Source organism: Vanellus vanellus (assembly GCF_965231255.1).
Source record: "Vanellus vanellus genome assembly, chromosome: 2".
Classification (NCBI taxonomy): domain Eukaryota; kingdom Metazoa; phylum Chordata; class Aves; order Charadriiformes; family Charadriidae; genus Vanellus; species Vanellus vanellus.
In genome coordinates, this window is record NC_138906.1 from 20,553,059 (window position 1) to 20,568,899 (window position 15,841).

General features: G+C 56.9%; 1 protein-coding gene across 1 annotated transcript; it reads right to left on the reverse strand.

Annotated features, from left to right (window-relative positions):
* Positions 1-501: 501 nt before the first annotated feature.
* On the reverse strand, positions 502-1,452 carry PTF1A (pancreas associated transcription factor 1a; the record flags this gene model as incomplete). The annotated part of the gene is made up of 2 exons (XM_082479719.1): positions 502-704; positions 828-1,452. The coding sequence occupies 2 exons, from the start codon at positions 1,450-1,452 to the stop codon at positions 502-504; spliced, it is 828 nt and encodes a 275-aa protein (XP_082335845.1).
* Between the last annotated feature and the right edge of the window lie 14,389 nt (positions 1,453-15,841).

Below are 15,841 nucleotides of genomic sequence, written 5' to 3' on the forward strand. Positions count from 1 at the left end.
GGGGCCGGCACCCGGGCGGAGGGTGCCGGTTGGGGCGTGCTCCAGCCCCGCAGGGCGCCGGGGCTCCCCCCGCCTGCTCGGGCACCGGGCCCAGCGTTTACTGCGGGGCTGCCGCGGGATGCGGTGGGGGTCTCGGCAGCCGCTTCCCACAAATACACTGCTCCGTTAAGGTACAGTCCGGGTTTATTATTAACAAACACAGGAAGAGTCCACGTGCGGCAATAAATTATTTTCACAGGTTCTGGCATTATTCCCCCCACCCCCCCCCCAAAAAAAAAAAAGGTGCTGGTGGAATAAACCTATTGCATATCTTAAAAAAAATCAAGATAAATTATATAAATTATACATTCAAAACAGACGATTCTACCTCATTATCACTACTCCGTAATAAATAGATAAATAAAGTTGATTGCCCTTAGAGTCTGAATCTTAAATTACATTTACAATATAGGTCTCTACATACAGCATGTACAGGGCGGGGGGGGCCACCCGTGCGGCGCCTCACGCCACGAAGTCGAAGGGGGGCTCGTTCTCGATGTCGTTGAGGGAGGGTTTGTTGTTCACCTTCCGCGGGTCCTCGGGGGTCCACACTTTGGCTGTCCGGATGATGTTTTGTTCCTTGAGTTGCTTTTCATCAGTCCACGACAGCGAATGACCGGCCAGAGGGGGCAGTCCGTAGTCGGGGTCGCTCGGGGAGGGAGATCCTGGGGGACAAGGAGGGGGTAGGGGGGAGAAAGGTAGAGGGTTACTGCTGGGGCCGGCATTCCTGCGGAGCGCGGAGCCGGGATGGGACGGGCCGTAGCGGGACGGGGCGGGCCGCCACTTACTTGTGCCGCGGTGGCAGATGATGATTTTCTTGGGCTGGCTGGGGCTCTCGCTGCTGGCGCTGCGCAGGGGCAGGTCGGACTGCACCAGCTCGCTGAGGAAGTTGATGTAGCCGATGGCCAGGCGCAGCGTGTCCACCTTGGAGAGCCGCTTCTCGTAGGGCAGGGTGGGGATGTGCGAGCGCAGTCCCTCGAAGGCGTCGTTGATGGACTGCATCCGCCGCCGCTCCCGCACGTTGGCGGCCTGACGGAGCTGCTGCAGCTCCGCCTCGGAGCGCACTCGCCTCCGCCGCTTGGCAGAGCCCAGCGCCTGCAGCCGCCCCCCGGGGGACAGCAGCGCCGCGCCCGCCGCCCCGCAGCACTCGTAGGCGAAGCCGGGCGAGGCGGGCGACGGCGGGAAGGTGGCGGCCGGCGCCGAGCAGCGGTAGCCGCCCTCGGGGTCGCCGCCGTCGCGGTAGTACTCCTGCAGCTGCCGGCTGAGGAAGTCCACCTCCGGCTCCAGCAGCCCGTCGGCGGCCAGCGCGTCCCGCGGGGGCGGCTCGGGGAAGAAATCCTCCTCATCGAAGTAGGGGGGCGAGGAGAAGGAGTCCAGCCCCCCGGGGAAGTGTTCCAGCAACACCGTCTCCATGCTGCGCCCGGCCCCGGCGGGGACGGGACGGGACGGGACGGGACGGGACGGGACGGGGCGGGACGAGACGGGACGGGACGGGACGAGATGGGACGGGACGGGGCAGGGGGGCAGCCCCGCCGGGACGCGCCTCCAGCCGTTCCCGCCGGCCCGCTCGCCGAGCCGCCCCCGGCGGCGGCAGGGCCCCCCGCCCCTGCCCTGCCCTCCCCGCCCCTGGGTGGCCGGGAGGCCGGGCCGGTGCCGCCGCCTCTCTCCGGGGAGGAGGCCGGAGCCGGCTGGCGCGGCGGGCCGGCACGCGAGGAGTCTTATAACGACATCCCCGGGCGCGTGCCACTGACCGCCGCCTCCAGCCAATCAGCGAGCACCGGGGGGGGGGGCTGAGGGGGGTGAGGGGAGTCCCCCCCTTCGCCCCCGTCGGGGGTACCCGGCGGCGCTCCCGCTGGCCGAGGGGCGGGGCCCCGACGGTGACCGGGGCGGGGGCGGGATGGGGGAGCGGGCGGGCCCCGACGGTGCCCCCCGCCCGGCCCCGCCCGGCCCCGGGAGCCGCTCGCACCGGCGGTCCCCGCACGTCGGGTGAGGAGCCCCGGCCCGCCCCGGCCCCTCTCCCCGCAAGCCGCTGGTCGAAACGCGCGCGTTGGCAGCCACCGGGAAGCGGGAGGGGACACCCATCCCCACCAGTGCATCTTCCCCACAGCACTGTCCCCGCTCCCCCGGGCCCGCCAGGCCCCGTCGCCGGCAGAGCCGCAGTCGGAGCAGGCCTCGGGTGCATCGATTCTATCGTGACATCCAAATAAATCACGGTAGCTCCTTGCGCCCGGCCAGGCATCGATTTTGACCGCACCGGGCCCTGTTGCGTTTTTCCTTTTCCCACTCCCGTTGCCCGCTCAGGACGAGCTCGTTTGGCGGAGGCTCTGTTAATAATTCCCTAACTGACTCTCACTGATTAAAGCCTTAAAAATTCTCACTGGGGTGAAATGGATTACCCGGCAGATTAGGGCAGGATTATCTCTGTCATTAGCGCTGCAATAGTTTGTCCGGCAGAGTCTGTCGAGGTTTATCGAAAGTGACTTTCCAGTGTGCCACCAGCACGGGCAGATATCAAACCCCGAGTGGAAACGTACCCCGCTCTATCAGCAGAGCAAGACAGGGCCAGCTCCGGGAAAGTAATAAATGACCCGACTTCAAAGCCGCTGACAACGCCGTGATAACGGCAGGGAAACGCGTGAGTCACGGGAGGGAACAAAGAGCTTTGCAAGAGCCACTTCTTGGAAAGCCCTGCCTGCAGAAGGACCACGCGAAAAAAAACGAGCAGGGAGGGAGGAAACCTTCGCGCGAAGCCAGGAACGCGCCCACGCGTGGCCGCGGGACCGCCGCCACCGTCCCGGGACGGGGAACCGGAGGAAGCTTCCCCATCTAGGAGGCGATGCGATGGCGGGGCGGCTCCCCGTTCACGTCCAGCCGGGGAGCGGGACCGGGGACGAGGGGGCGAGCCGGGGGCTGCGGGCCCGGCGAGCGCTACCGGCCGGGATGGACGGGCACCTCCAGCCGCCGCTCCCTGCGGTACCCTCCGCGGCGCCGGGGCGGCGGGCAGCGACAGGCCCCTCTCCAGCTCCTCTCCGCCGAAGGAAACACCGCGCACGGTTCCGCAGCCTCACGGTGAAACGGGGTCCTTCGCCCCTCATGGGTGTGTTTTCTGTCCCTAAACCGGCCGCGAGTGCCGAGTGTAGGGGAATAACCCCTTCCCTCGGTCCCCAGGGCTGCCATAGTGTTCGTGCAGCCCAGGGATGCTGCGGGACGGCACCCTGCGCGGCCAGGACACACGGCCGGCTCCCGCCCGGCTCGCCGCCCACCGGCATCGCCAGCCCTTCCAGCGGCACTCGGCGGGGACCGCTCAGACCCTCACGGAGGACGGCGGGCAGGAGGCCCCGCGGTACCCTCAGCCGTAGTCTGGCACCGCTCGCCCCCAGACCGCTCCTCCCCAGCAGCCCTGTCCCGCCGAGCCGAGGAACCTGCCTGGAGGAGAGCAAATACAGAGGACTGCATACAGGAACCGCGGTGCTATCACTTCCCCGCTCCGGGGCTCGCCGGGGGGGCCGCGCTGCCCCCTTACACCACGGGCATCCCCTGTCACTCCCCCATTCGCGCTCCCAGGCGCTGGTGGGAGGGCAGGGACCCGCCGTGCCCGGACCCGGAGGCTGCTGTGGGGGGTGGAGGGGCTGGGGAGCCCGGGGGAGTCCACTACCACCACCCCCATCCCCACGGACCCCAGAAGCCACCAGCTCAGCCACAGCCGGTTCCACAGTCGCGCTGCGCAGGCGAATCACTGTCTCCGCACCCTTGTGCCGTGTCACCCGCCAGCGGCTCGGCCCCCGGTCCTGTGCAGACCCCGGGGGACAGGAGCTCGGGACGAGGTCCCGCAAACCATCCAGCCGCCCGTGGCCTTACCCGGGACGAGCGCAGCCCGGGAAGGAACGCTGCATGTGAAGGCATCACACATCACGCCTAGAAGCGCATGTATAAATCTTGGAGGTACTGTACATGAAATACTCTCGGCCCCGTGTCACTCTTACCCCGAAACACCCGGAAAAAGAAGAAAACAAAGCCTTACATTCTAACAACGCTGAGGTGATTTCGGGGGGATTTCCTGGCCGCAGAGCTGGCTCTGTTCCCTCTCCTTAATGGAGTCATCATCACCCATGGGACGGCGAGTCCTCGCTCCTGCCACACTCCGGCTGGAGCCAAGGAGTTCAAAGCCGATGAGCAAACCACGTCGAGTGGCGGACCCTGTCACCACCGCACACACTCGAGACACACACACAAACACACTCCGACGCTGACCCACGGCCCATCTTGCAGCATGTTCCCCAGGTCAGGCAGGCCAAGCGCCAGCAGATACAGAGGGGGAACAACACCAAACAGGTTCTTTTCCCCCAAAGCTTTTACCACCAGCCTTCTCCCAGAGCAGCTCTTTGACCACGGTCTGTTCCTGTCCCTGTCTCTGTCCTTGTCCTTGAGAGCGAGACAGTGCCAGGGCATTTGTCGTTAGCTGGTGAAGCATCTTCCCGAGGGCCAAGGCTGAAGGCTTTAGGAGGTGATGGGGAAGGAAAAGCAAGATCTCTGCTGTTGATCCAAGGACTGTGCCCGGAGGGGGACCCCAGCCCGTTTTCCGTGCCTGCAGCCTTTCCCCCTTCTTCAGGGCCGGCGGTGCCCGCTTTGCCCTGGCGCACGTTGGTATGGCACAGCCGGGCTGCGCCCCACTGAGCAGGGAATGTCACACCGTGCTGGTGGCACGGCAGTAGCAGAGGGGGGACCAGAGGGATATTTTGGGACCCCACTGTTTCCAAACTGCCTGGGACTCGGAGCCTGTCTTGAAACCGTTCAGACCTAGTAGGTTTCTAGAAAATCTGAGAGCAGCGCCCCAGGGGAGGTAAGCGGTGCGTGGGACTGGTCTCGTACAGCCCTTCTCTCTCCCCCCCACCCCCGGCTCCCCGTCGTTCGGTGCCCGGTGCGACGCCCGGCTCAGTGCCAGAAGCTCTTCCCTCCTTGTGCCGAGCTCAGCCCTCGCCCCTGCAGCAACGGTGGCTTTAATGACGAACGATTCTAGTTTTGTACATCTGCCTTGGAGAAATAAATACGGGGTGTCCCGGAAGAAACAACCTGAGGCGCGGGAAGGCTCCTTTCGGGTTTCTTAAGATCTTACGAAAAGGAAACTTGCGAAAACCGGGAGCCGGTACCAGCGCAGCCCTGGTCACGGCAACGTACCTGGGCCACCACCGCCTGTGTCGCAAACGCCCTTCTTGCAATATTTGTTCTGACCGGGTGTCACCCTCTGGCCCGCCGTGGGGGCAAGCGGCGTGCTCACGGGCACGACAGCTCCCCGCGCTCCCCAGCAAAGAAAATACGTGACCAGCGTTTGACACTTCGTTATTTCCTTTCCCCAACGGTAGGAATGGGGGGGACCCCAAGAGGCATACCGCTTTCTCTCCAGAGTCAATGGCCACACGACAAATCTACCTGGCAGCCACCTTCGCGGGGACCAGGAGTCGCTAAAGGTCCGGATATGGGTCGGGAGATGGGAAAATGGCACGGGGTCTGGCCGACATGCCTCCACTCACGCCCCTCCATGGGCTAACGCAATGCTGCCCCCCCGCCCCGAGGGAATAAGGGGAGGGCGCGCACCCTGCACTGATGGGACCCGAGGCACCCGGGCTTGCCACGTCCTCCGGCCCTGCCTCTGCCGCGGTGCTCGGCGCTGTACATGCCCCGGCCCGAGGAGACTGAGCCTTCAACAAGGGATAGGGCCCCGTCCTTGGTTCGGGAGGACGGTAAGGACCTCCTCCGTGGGCAAGGGGCTCCGCAGCACAGCTGGGATCCACAGCGGCTCTGCTTCTCCAGGGCAAGAGCTCCCGGACGGCGCCCATCCCTTCCCCTCGACAGGATTCGTCTTGGGGTCTCTCGGGGTCGGGCAGCAGGAGCAGTCCCCCGCCCCGTCGAGGCTGCAAAGGGCGCACGACGCTCGACGATGCTCTGTCCGGAGCGCCGAAGGAAACCGGTCCCCGGCGCGCCTCTCCGCGCCCGCGGAGCCCCCCGGGGATGCTGCCTGGGGAGCGCGGCCCCCCGCTGGCCCTTAGCGGGAGGAGGCAGCCGGTCCCCCCGCTGTCCCCGAGCTCCCCCGCCGCCGCCTCCAACGCTCCCGTCCGTACATGTCCCGGCTTCTCCTTTCTGCTACGTTTTGCCGTGAAGAGTTAGGAGACGGGAAAATGGATAAAAGGTGGAGGTAAATGAGCAGCAGTGAGGTCAGGGGTGGAGAGGAGCCACAGGTGACGGGCGAGGTTCGCATCCTGCATGGTGCCTTTCTGTCCAGAGTCTTCTGAAATAGCTCCGAACTCATGTGATACCCCAGAATAATGAAAGCTGTTAGCTAGAGCTAAGGCAAAACCCCAGGTCCTCTAAGGTCCCCAGGTCTGTCGGGTTTCCCATCCAGGCCTAAAATCCAGCTCTTACTCTTACGTTACCCGGGGTATTTTTCCTAACTCCCGTTGCTGACCCAATGGCACGAAACCACAGGCATGGAAAGACGAGCCGGGAGAGTTTCCCCTTCCCGCTTGGAGGCACCGGCCAATCTTCTTCTGCAAACCTTCACCTCCACCCTGCCGGTGTTTGGTTAAACAAGAGGTTTCAGGTCCGTAAAGCCACAGTGGCGCAAATACCGAGTATGGCCATATTTTCCTCAAGATTATAAAACTCACCAGCTTCTATTGGGATCCTTTGGTGTGCTGGACTCTTTCAGAGATGCATTTTTTTTTGATGCAGAAAGAAAGCATGAGGCTTTTAAAAGACTGTACCAGAGTTGGCCCAGTATCTATGCAAATAATATTTTACTAGGAAAGGATTTAAAAAAAAAAAAAAAAAAAACAAAAAGAAAAACAAAAACAAACAACAAAAACCCAACACCCAAAACCCAAAACCCAAATCACAGTATTGCAATTCCTGATTTCAAACGGCACTTCATTTAATTGAAAAAGATAGTATGTTCTCAGTTCTTTTTACCATTGAAAGCATAATTTAAATTAAGCTTTGCTCGGTGCAACTTTGCAGGATTGTGTGTTTCCCGGTAATAAACTTTTATACAACTTTCCTGCCCTGGAGGCGAGGGGAGGAGACCCGCACGCCTCTCTGGGGGCGTCAGGGTGTCCCACCGCACGCCGCACACCGGGCAGGTCTGCGCGCTGCCAGAGGACAAAATCCGCTTTGCGGAGACGTCTGCGGGAGCTCTTTTGCTTCCCGCGGGCCAGCAGAGCCCCACCAGCCCTCACCGGCCCCGCTCTGTGCCCCGGAGCACCCTCCGGGTCCCCGGAGGCAGGTGCGCAGGACCCGTACGGCCCCGCGGGCGGCTCCCCGGGAGCAGGGGGTGCAGAGGGAGCGGACCGGGCCGCGGCGAGCCCGCCCCTTCCCCCGCCGCCACCGTGAGGCTCATCAATGCGGCGGGGAGAAGCGCTCCCCCCTCGGTGCCGCTACCGGGGCGAGCGCGGCGCGGCTCGGCGGGGGCGGCGGCCCCACAAAGGCGTCGGGGGCGGCCCCGGGCCCTCGCACGCCCGGCGGAGGAGGAGGCACCTGCAGCCGGGGTCGGTCCGGCTGTGCGCCCTCCCCTCCGAGCTGGTACCTGGGCGCGGGGCTGGTAATGCACCATAAAGAGCCTCTTTCAGGCTCTTTCAAGCCGAGATCGCGGAGGTCACCGTGTCTACAAACCCCCCTCTGTCGGCCGCTCGGGCCGGGGTGCCAGCGCGGCAAGCTGGAGAGCAGGCACAGCCCATGGGAATCCCAACACTTGTGCCGCCGGCTCCCCCGGCTCCCCCGGCCCGCCCCGCTCCCCCGCTCCCCCGCCCCGAGGAGCCACTGAATGTAACAAATGAGCTGCAATCGATCTGCGGGCACGGGGGGAAAATCAAATTATATGGTGCGGCTGGGCGGCCGCGGCCGGCGAAAGGTGCGGGCGAGCGGCGGGCGGGCTGCCGGGCGTCCCTCCGCCGGGTCCCTCCCCCGGCCCCGCTCCCACCGAGCTTCGCCTCCCGCTCCGCGGAGGGGCCCGGACTGCGCCGGCCGCGCCGAGGCGGGAGGTTGCCGGGTGAGAAAGGCTCGCCCCGCTAAACGCGGCTCCGCCGGCCGGTGCCTCCCCGCCCCGGTCTGCGCGGAGGTTGCGCGGCGTGCGGAGGGCCCACTGCAAAGCGCCTGGTGGGGAGGACACGCGATGGGGGGACTCCAGCAAGGTCGTGCATCAAAAGTCTGTCCTCCCCTTCTGGTGCTGCTTTCAGGTCTCCTGCCCGAGCTCCTCACCCGGGCCTGGGGCTGGCTAAGGGTCTCACCCGGTGCCGCCGGGTCTGTTCCGCACCTGCAGAGCCGCCCCGGGGAGGGACGCACCGCCCCGGCGAGAGGAGAGCCGGGCACCCACCAGCCTGAGCGGGCTGTGAGCGGCGGCGGCGGGGGGGGGAACGGGACGGTTCAGACAGCGAGCTCGTACCTGAGCCCTCCTCTCGTCCCCCAGACGGGAGTGTGGGGACGGCAGGGACGGCTCCGCTTGGGACCCCCCCCCCTCCCCACGCAGGGCCGGCGGTTGTCTGCGGGTCCATGGGAATCTGGCCACTTGTGCCGGCCGCAGCCGGGAGGGGGCTGTGCTTCCTTTACAAAAAGAGACACAATTAAGCAAAATGCTCAATGAACATTATAAATGATGTGCAATCGCCTCGCAGATTGCTTAGCAAATCAAATTATATGGTTGCTCACGGATGATTTCCATGCGCTTTAAAACGCAAACAGGTACTTTCTGATTTTGGGTTTTTTGTTGTTTTGTTTTGTTTTGGTTTTTTTTTTTTTTTTTCCTAAACAACAACAAAAAAAAGCGCAGCGCTTTAAACATTGCGGAGCAATGCCACACGGCGTGAAAGGCGGCTGTGTGTGAATATTCACGTTCTCCTTTGTTCGCCCCTGAATTTCACAATAGCCCGGGGAGGGCACGTCCACTGCACTCTTGTAAATTTACCAATCCTTGACTAAAACCGCCAGGCACCTGCTTGGCAGAGCACAAAGCTGCCTACGTTTCCACCAACAATTTACTGTTTCATCCGCTTCTAAATTGGCCCGACAATAGAAAGGCTCTAAGCTAATATCATTTAAATCAACGGAGATGGCCGAGTTCAAGGCTCCGCCGGCTGCAGAGGCGGCAGGACCGGCGGCGGCCGCCCGCCTCCTCCTGCGGAAGCCGTTCAGGTGCGAGCGGGGCGGCCCGTGCCCTGCCTGCGGGGACCGCTGGGGCGAGGGCGGCCCGGAGAAGGCGGCAGCCACGGTGCGGGGTAGGGGATGCCGGGCGGGTGGGGGTGCTGGTTTTGCTGGACGGGGAGGAAGCAGTGACTCCCCCCAGGGCACCGCAGCGGAACGAAACGGCAGCAAACCCAACCGGCCCCCGCGGGGAACGGGCACCTGAACGGGAGGCGCGGAGGAGGTGCGGGCAGCCCGGGAGAAGGGGCTGGTTCCCCCGGGCTGCATCCCGCGGCCGAACCGGCAGCGGAGTGTCCCTCCTCGTTCCCCTCCGGCGGATCTATACGCAAGGCCGCTGGAGGATGTAAAAAGCACGTTTTGATGAGTCCCTTATTTTCCAATACAGAAAACCAGTCATGGGGAGGGGAACGGTTCCCCGAGACCAGGTCCTGCTCTGCTCTGATCCAGAGGGTCGCTCGCTTGAGAAATTACACAAGACTGTCATCCAAGCTGCAGAAGGGCTGGTAGGCGACAAAGCAAAGCAGGTGACCGTTGACGAAAATGCTGGTTGCACTCTGCAGCGTTTTTAAAAGGGCAACAAGGCTCCCCAACACCAGCTGGCAGGAGGCGCTGTAACTCGGTTCTAATTTTTTTTTAATTCCTCTCAACTTCTGAGGACTAAGAGCCCTGTCCCAGTGAGTAACAGGGCACTTTTTCATCCTGGTAAACAACCGTGTTACACCATCTCTTCCATAAATATATCCAGCTATGGATTAAATAGAAGTAAGTTTTTCCAGTCATTGCTCCTTTTTGTGGGTCAGAGACTCCTCCTGTTTTCTAACCTCCTCCCTTGATTTCTTCCTCCCTGTTTTTGCCCATTTGCCCTTGTGCATGTGTGCATGTGTGGGTTCAACCTCCATGGGATTTTCCCTCAGGTTTATATACTGCCACCACACTCCTCTCATTTTGCCAGGGCAAGCAAAGCAAGCTCAGGATTAGATCCCCTGATTCTTTATCACCCAAATCATCTTTCCCTGCCCTTTTCTCCACATGAGTTAATCTGCGGGGACAACCAGAACCGTAACTGTATGTAGTCATCCAGAAGAGTCCTCACACCTCCTTGGAGAATGCCATCAGCATTCGCCTTTCTGCCAAACCCCCTCACTTTGTACTGCAAGGGTTATATTTACCCTTTTCATGGCCATGTTCCTTCAGCGGCTCATAACTGCTTTGTCATTAACTAGTGCGCCAAGGTCTTTTTCCTCCTCTATCTGGCAAGGACTCCCGAGACCACAGCCATAGCACATGTTCTTACCATGCATCCCAAATGCCCAACCTCTTATTACTGGATTTCATTCCTTCTTTGCCACTCTGGTACTCCCAGTCCTAGGCTTCCTCCTGATGACTTTTCAAGCCTCCTTTGTGCTGGGATGCCCTTCCTGCTCTGCAGCTTCATTAGATGTTGTTAGCAGAGTCCTTCTTTTGTTCTAAAACCAGTCATGGAAATTTTCTGTTGAGTCTGTAACAGCAAAGAGATGACTATCCTGGGCCGTGGCATAGGTCTATCCAGTTCCCTCACCCGCCCGTGACAGTGGTAAGAGCTCACGGACTTCTGTTGACAGAGATTGCTTCTGTGGGTCTAAGTGCTCTTGATACATTTCTCTCTCTTCTGTGAATTTGTGTAATGGCTTTTAGAACTCAAGCAGCAAGTTGCTTTATTAAAATTATGAGATACTATTTAGTAGAGCTGAGTTTTAAATGAATGATTCCTGTCTTGGAAACAGATGCAAAATTTAGAGATGCAGGTAAAACCAGAGGCCTAAAAGCATCTTAGGGCTCAATGTTCCTCAAGGATCTCTCCTCAGCCACTGTCTAACCCTACAAGTTTCTCTCCTGAGAAGACAACCTATGCAGTTGGTGTTTTGTTTAATAGTCTTGGCTGTAAGATGATGTGAAAACTATCCTGATGATTTTTAGCTAGGAAGAGCTGACCTGCCATGGTTGTTCGGTTCCAGGAGAGGATTTCCAGTGGAGATCCCTCAATGCTCACTTCTAATCGCAGTTAAGTTTCTCTCCTGCCCGGAGTTAGACATCTTACATTTGCTGGCTCCTTGCTGAGCCCGCTGGCTCACTCTTGCATTCTTTGTTGATCACCCGCCTCTCATCATACCAGGAGCCTTGGGGCTGGGTGCCCAGCACCTACAATTTAGGCATTGCAAAACCACATCTCTGCATCCATTTAGCCCTGAGGCTTTTATCTTTGTGGCAAATTATTAACCAAGTCAGGGACATGAAAAACATCTACACGAGGAGATGCTGCATTTTCTTTGGAAGTTGTCCACACAGGAATAGTGCTGTTTGACCCAGCCTGGTACCCCTTCTCCTATGCTCGCCTTCCAGCAGGCATGGCAGAACACTGTTCACCCCACTCCATGAGAACCTTTCTCATAATAAGGATTGTTTTTATGTCTCCTCTCAATGATCTCTTCCTGAGACTAAGCAAATCCATTTCCCTTCATTGTGCGCTTTTTAAACATCTATCATTTTTTGCTGTTCTTTGCTAATTTCCCTGTAGCTTTTCTTCAACTGTAGTGCCCCAAACTGGTCACTATACTTAGGCTAAGCCTCACCAGTGCCAAGTAGAGCAGAATAATTACCTCAGTGTTTTACCCAAAACACTGCTGCTAATATATCCCCAAATGACATTTGTTTTTCTGCATAGGTTTTATCCCACTTCACATAGCGCATGGCTCACGACAGCCAGTCGATCCCTTCCTGCACTATTGCTGCCTTATCAGTTATTCCTCATTTCACAGACCATGCATTTGATGCTGTCTTTTGTCCCAAGGCTGCATTTTGTACTTGTCTTCATTACAGTGCAACTTATTGATTTCAGGCAAGCTCTCCAATCTGTGAAGATCAATGTGAGTCCTGATCCTGTTCTCCAAATCAACCTCTCCCAGCCTCTCCCAGCCAACGCTCTCAGGAGTTGAATCAAGTACTCTCTTTTCCAGCAGCCAATTTATTGTTGAAAACATTGGGGCCACAACAGACACCTGCAGGACCCCACTCGGCACATCCATCTTTGAGAGTGAACCGCGGATGAGTGCTTTGGTATGAATCAAACATCATGTGCTTATTCTAATCTGTATTTAATTTAGATCTCATTACACGGCTTTGTAAGAATAGTAAGGCTTTTGACACTAACAAAGTCGACATATATCACATCTATTCCTTTATACACTTGGCTAGTTAGTCCTTCAAATCAGGACACTGAATTAATTTGAAGTGATATGTTCTTGATTAATCTATATTGATATGTTCTACTGCCTTCTTATCACTTCTGTGCTTACAAATTGATTAATAATTGACTCTCATTATCATGGTTACGCTGATGGATTAATACTTCCCAGGATCCTCTTCTTTGCTCTTTTTTGGGCTTGTAAACACATGCCTCTGGCATCAATGTCCTCAAGCAAGTCACTTAGGGTGTGAGTCATCATTGCCTCTGACTTCAGCCAGTCAAATGCTGGACACTAATTAGGAGAGGAATTCAGTTCCTTACACACAGGAATATGACACGCATAGTCTAGTATCTTGTTAAGTATGCCATATATATTGTACTTATACAATATATAATATTGTATAATACATAGTATAAGTATATATAGTATACAAAGTATAAGTACTTATATATAGTAGCACATAGTATATATATAGTAGTTATACAACATATAGTATCCAAGACATTTCTTGGGGCTTGCAGATAAGACACAGGACCCACAGCAGACCTGCACCTTTCTGGAAGCTCAGCTGGAGCTTCCACGCAGGCTATCCATGTAGGATACCTGATACTATCTAGAATGGGGTAGGGCATCTATATCTATGTTAAAGTTACTGCAGCCCTAAGTATAAGATGTTCATTAATATTCAAGGCAAAAAGATGGATGTAACAAACCACCCCCAGGAGGGAACTTTATTATGATGGAGTCCGATGGCCTTTGGAGACGCCACTCCCATTTCACTGGCAATGGAAGGCATCAAAACATTTTAGCTTCAAGTTATAGGACTACATGTTTTTCAAGGCATTCTGACATTTAAATGGCCAAAATGCCTAGCAAGCATTTTGAAGTATCTAAGAGCCTTGCTCCCAGACTGGCCCATGCTTATTCTGGCTGATTTTCAGTACTACCGACGATACCCAGTGTAGGAAGCTAATTACTCCAAAGCCTCCCGAATTCTGGAGTGCCCTCTTTACATGTTCACAGCTCTCTAACAATTAGCAAGAGAACCTGCACTGATTAAACCTTAGCTTGGGTAATTTTGTTGGTTGAGAGGAATCCAGGGTTTTATAACTCAGCCCTATCTATTTAAAGTGCAGAAAACAGCCTTTCACTGACTCTCAGGGCGTTGTGAGGATAACCACATGAAAGCTTGCAGGGCACTCTGATCTGTGGTAACAGAGCCACATGCACTCAAGGCAGAAGTGTTTGATACACGATGTAGTACAGATTGCAATACTGGAAGCTCACCTGAGCTGCCCACAGCCCTGAGCTGTGTTAAGACCTTCCTCCAGATCTGCTAAACATGGCAGGACATCTTTAACGCACCAACAAATGCAGTAAATTAAGAAAACATCAAAGATCACATCAGGTGACAATTGCTTCTTTTTTGTTACCAAAACTCTCAAGACCTCTTCTGGGCATAGTGAGTCCCAAAGGTACATGTCCATGAGCATTGCAAATCCACAGGCTGAGCTGCATGCATACACTCATGCTCTTCTGACATACCAGATCTTTATGATAAATTCCAGTCAAATGAATGAATGACATATAGTACTGGTGAGGAAGGGGTAGCTGGAGAGAGCAGCATTTTCCTCATCTGTGCCTTTATCTGCAAGCTGTTAGAAATTTGTAGGAATAATTCCACTGCCAGTAGCATACAGGCTGTTTGATTTAATCCATGCCTCCATCAGCTTCCCCATCAACAGAGCCCGCAAGGACTTATCATATAATAGTTCAGAACCAAATGAGCTGCTGCAGTTTCCCGCCCCAGCATGAGGACTGAGCCCGAATTACCCTAGGCCACCTGTCCCCGCTCACCACTGCAATGTACAGTAGAGGGATTTAGCCCTTATTTGTGATCTTTTGTCTGCAGCCTTGTTGTTTGGGTGGGGCTGCACCTGTTCGTGGCGAGTGGGAATCCCTTAATTACGGCTGTGGGGCTGGGCAGTGAGCGCCAGCCCTGTGCAATGGCACACAAAGGCTTAGGGGAATGCGTGTGAATTCAGTGCCCTCTTTATGCCATGCCAACATTCATTGCAAATCCTCCACAGGTCTTCACGGCTCAGCTCCTGCATTCCCAGGGCTTCTGTCTGGTGTTTCACACACTGGATTGTCCTTTCTTTACAGGGCTGAGGTGCTGCCTTCCTATATTTTGCAATCTCGGGTTCTGCAATTGTTTAGGTATAGGTATAGCAGTTGAGCGACAATGACACATTTTAAGGTTTACCTCTGGCTACAGCATCACCAGTTCTCTCCTGTTATCAAATGAAAATTGAGCTTATTGGTGAACATATCCCCTTTGCTTTGAAGCATCGTGTTAGTAACGATAGCTTAAGCTACAAAGACACCCAGGTTATACACTCTACTGAATCCCCAGAGACGATGTGACCCCAATCTCTTCCCCGACTGATCCCAGTTACCCACTGAAGCTCCCGTCGATGCCACCTCACCTCAGTGAGTGTCTCATTCCCTTCCCTACCCTATGCTCCCCTCTGCCCTTGACACCTCATCTCCTCTTGCCGCCATCTCCTTGTGCTCCCTCTTCCCCCTCCCTACCCAAGCTGTCCCCCTCTGCGTTTCAAGCCAAATGTCACCGTCTCCCACCCAAATGCCACCAGAGCACTCAGAGATAGCACGGCTGGCCTTCCACCTTTTAACTCCAGTGGTCCATGTCACAGAGACCTCTCAAGACCTCAAATAAATTTGTGCCTACCCACACCTTGCACTCCTGGGCTGACGCGTGACCGGTTCAGAAGCCAACCTGCCTGCCAAAATCGACCGCGCTCCCGTCCCCCAAGACTCACAACACAACGGTTTAGCCCACCCTTTTCCTGGCCAGCTCCCCAGCTCCTGCCGGTTTTGGCGATTTAGGGAAAAAAAAACAAAACAAACGGCCATGCGGCGGGAAGCTATGCGGCCCCGGCCCCGGGGCTCTGCCGCCATCTTGTGACACCGGGTGGAACGGCACCGACAAGGGAACGGTCCTGTGATGGCGCTCCCGCCGCTCTCCCAGCCCCTGGTGGGGTGTGTGTGGAAATTTTGGCGGTTTTTTTTTGGCGAATTTTGGCGGTGTGGCGGGCTCAGGAGCTCGGGGCCTTCGTGCCTGCCACACCGCCAACCCTATCCTCAGTGGGTTGTGGGTTTCTAGCTGCAGAACATGCTGGTGGATGTTCTTCCATCTTCATGGTGGGTCAGTGCAAAGAGTGAAGCTGGTACCAGATAATCGACGCCGAGTCCCGCCAATGCCGACTCCTGTGAAGAGTGCAGATGAGGAACCCGACATCCATCACCTTCTTTGAACCTGGCGTAATAGCTGTGAGGATAACCAGGGTTGAGAGCCAGCTGTTGTTGAG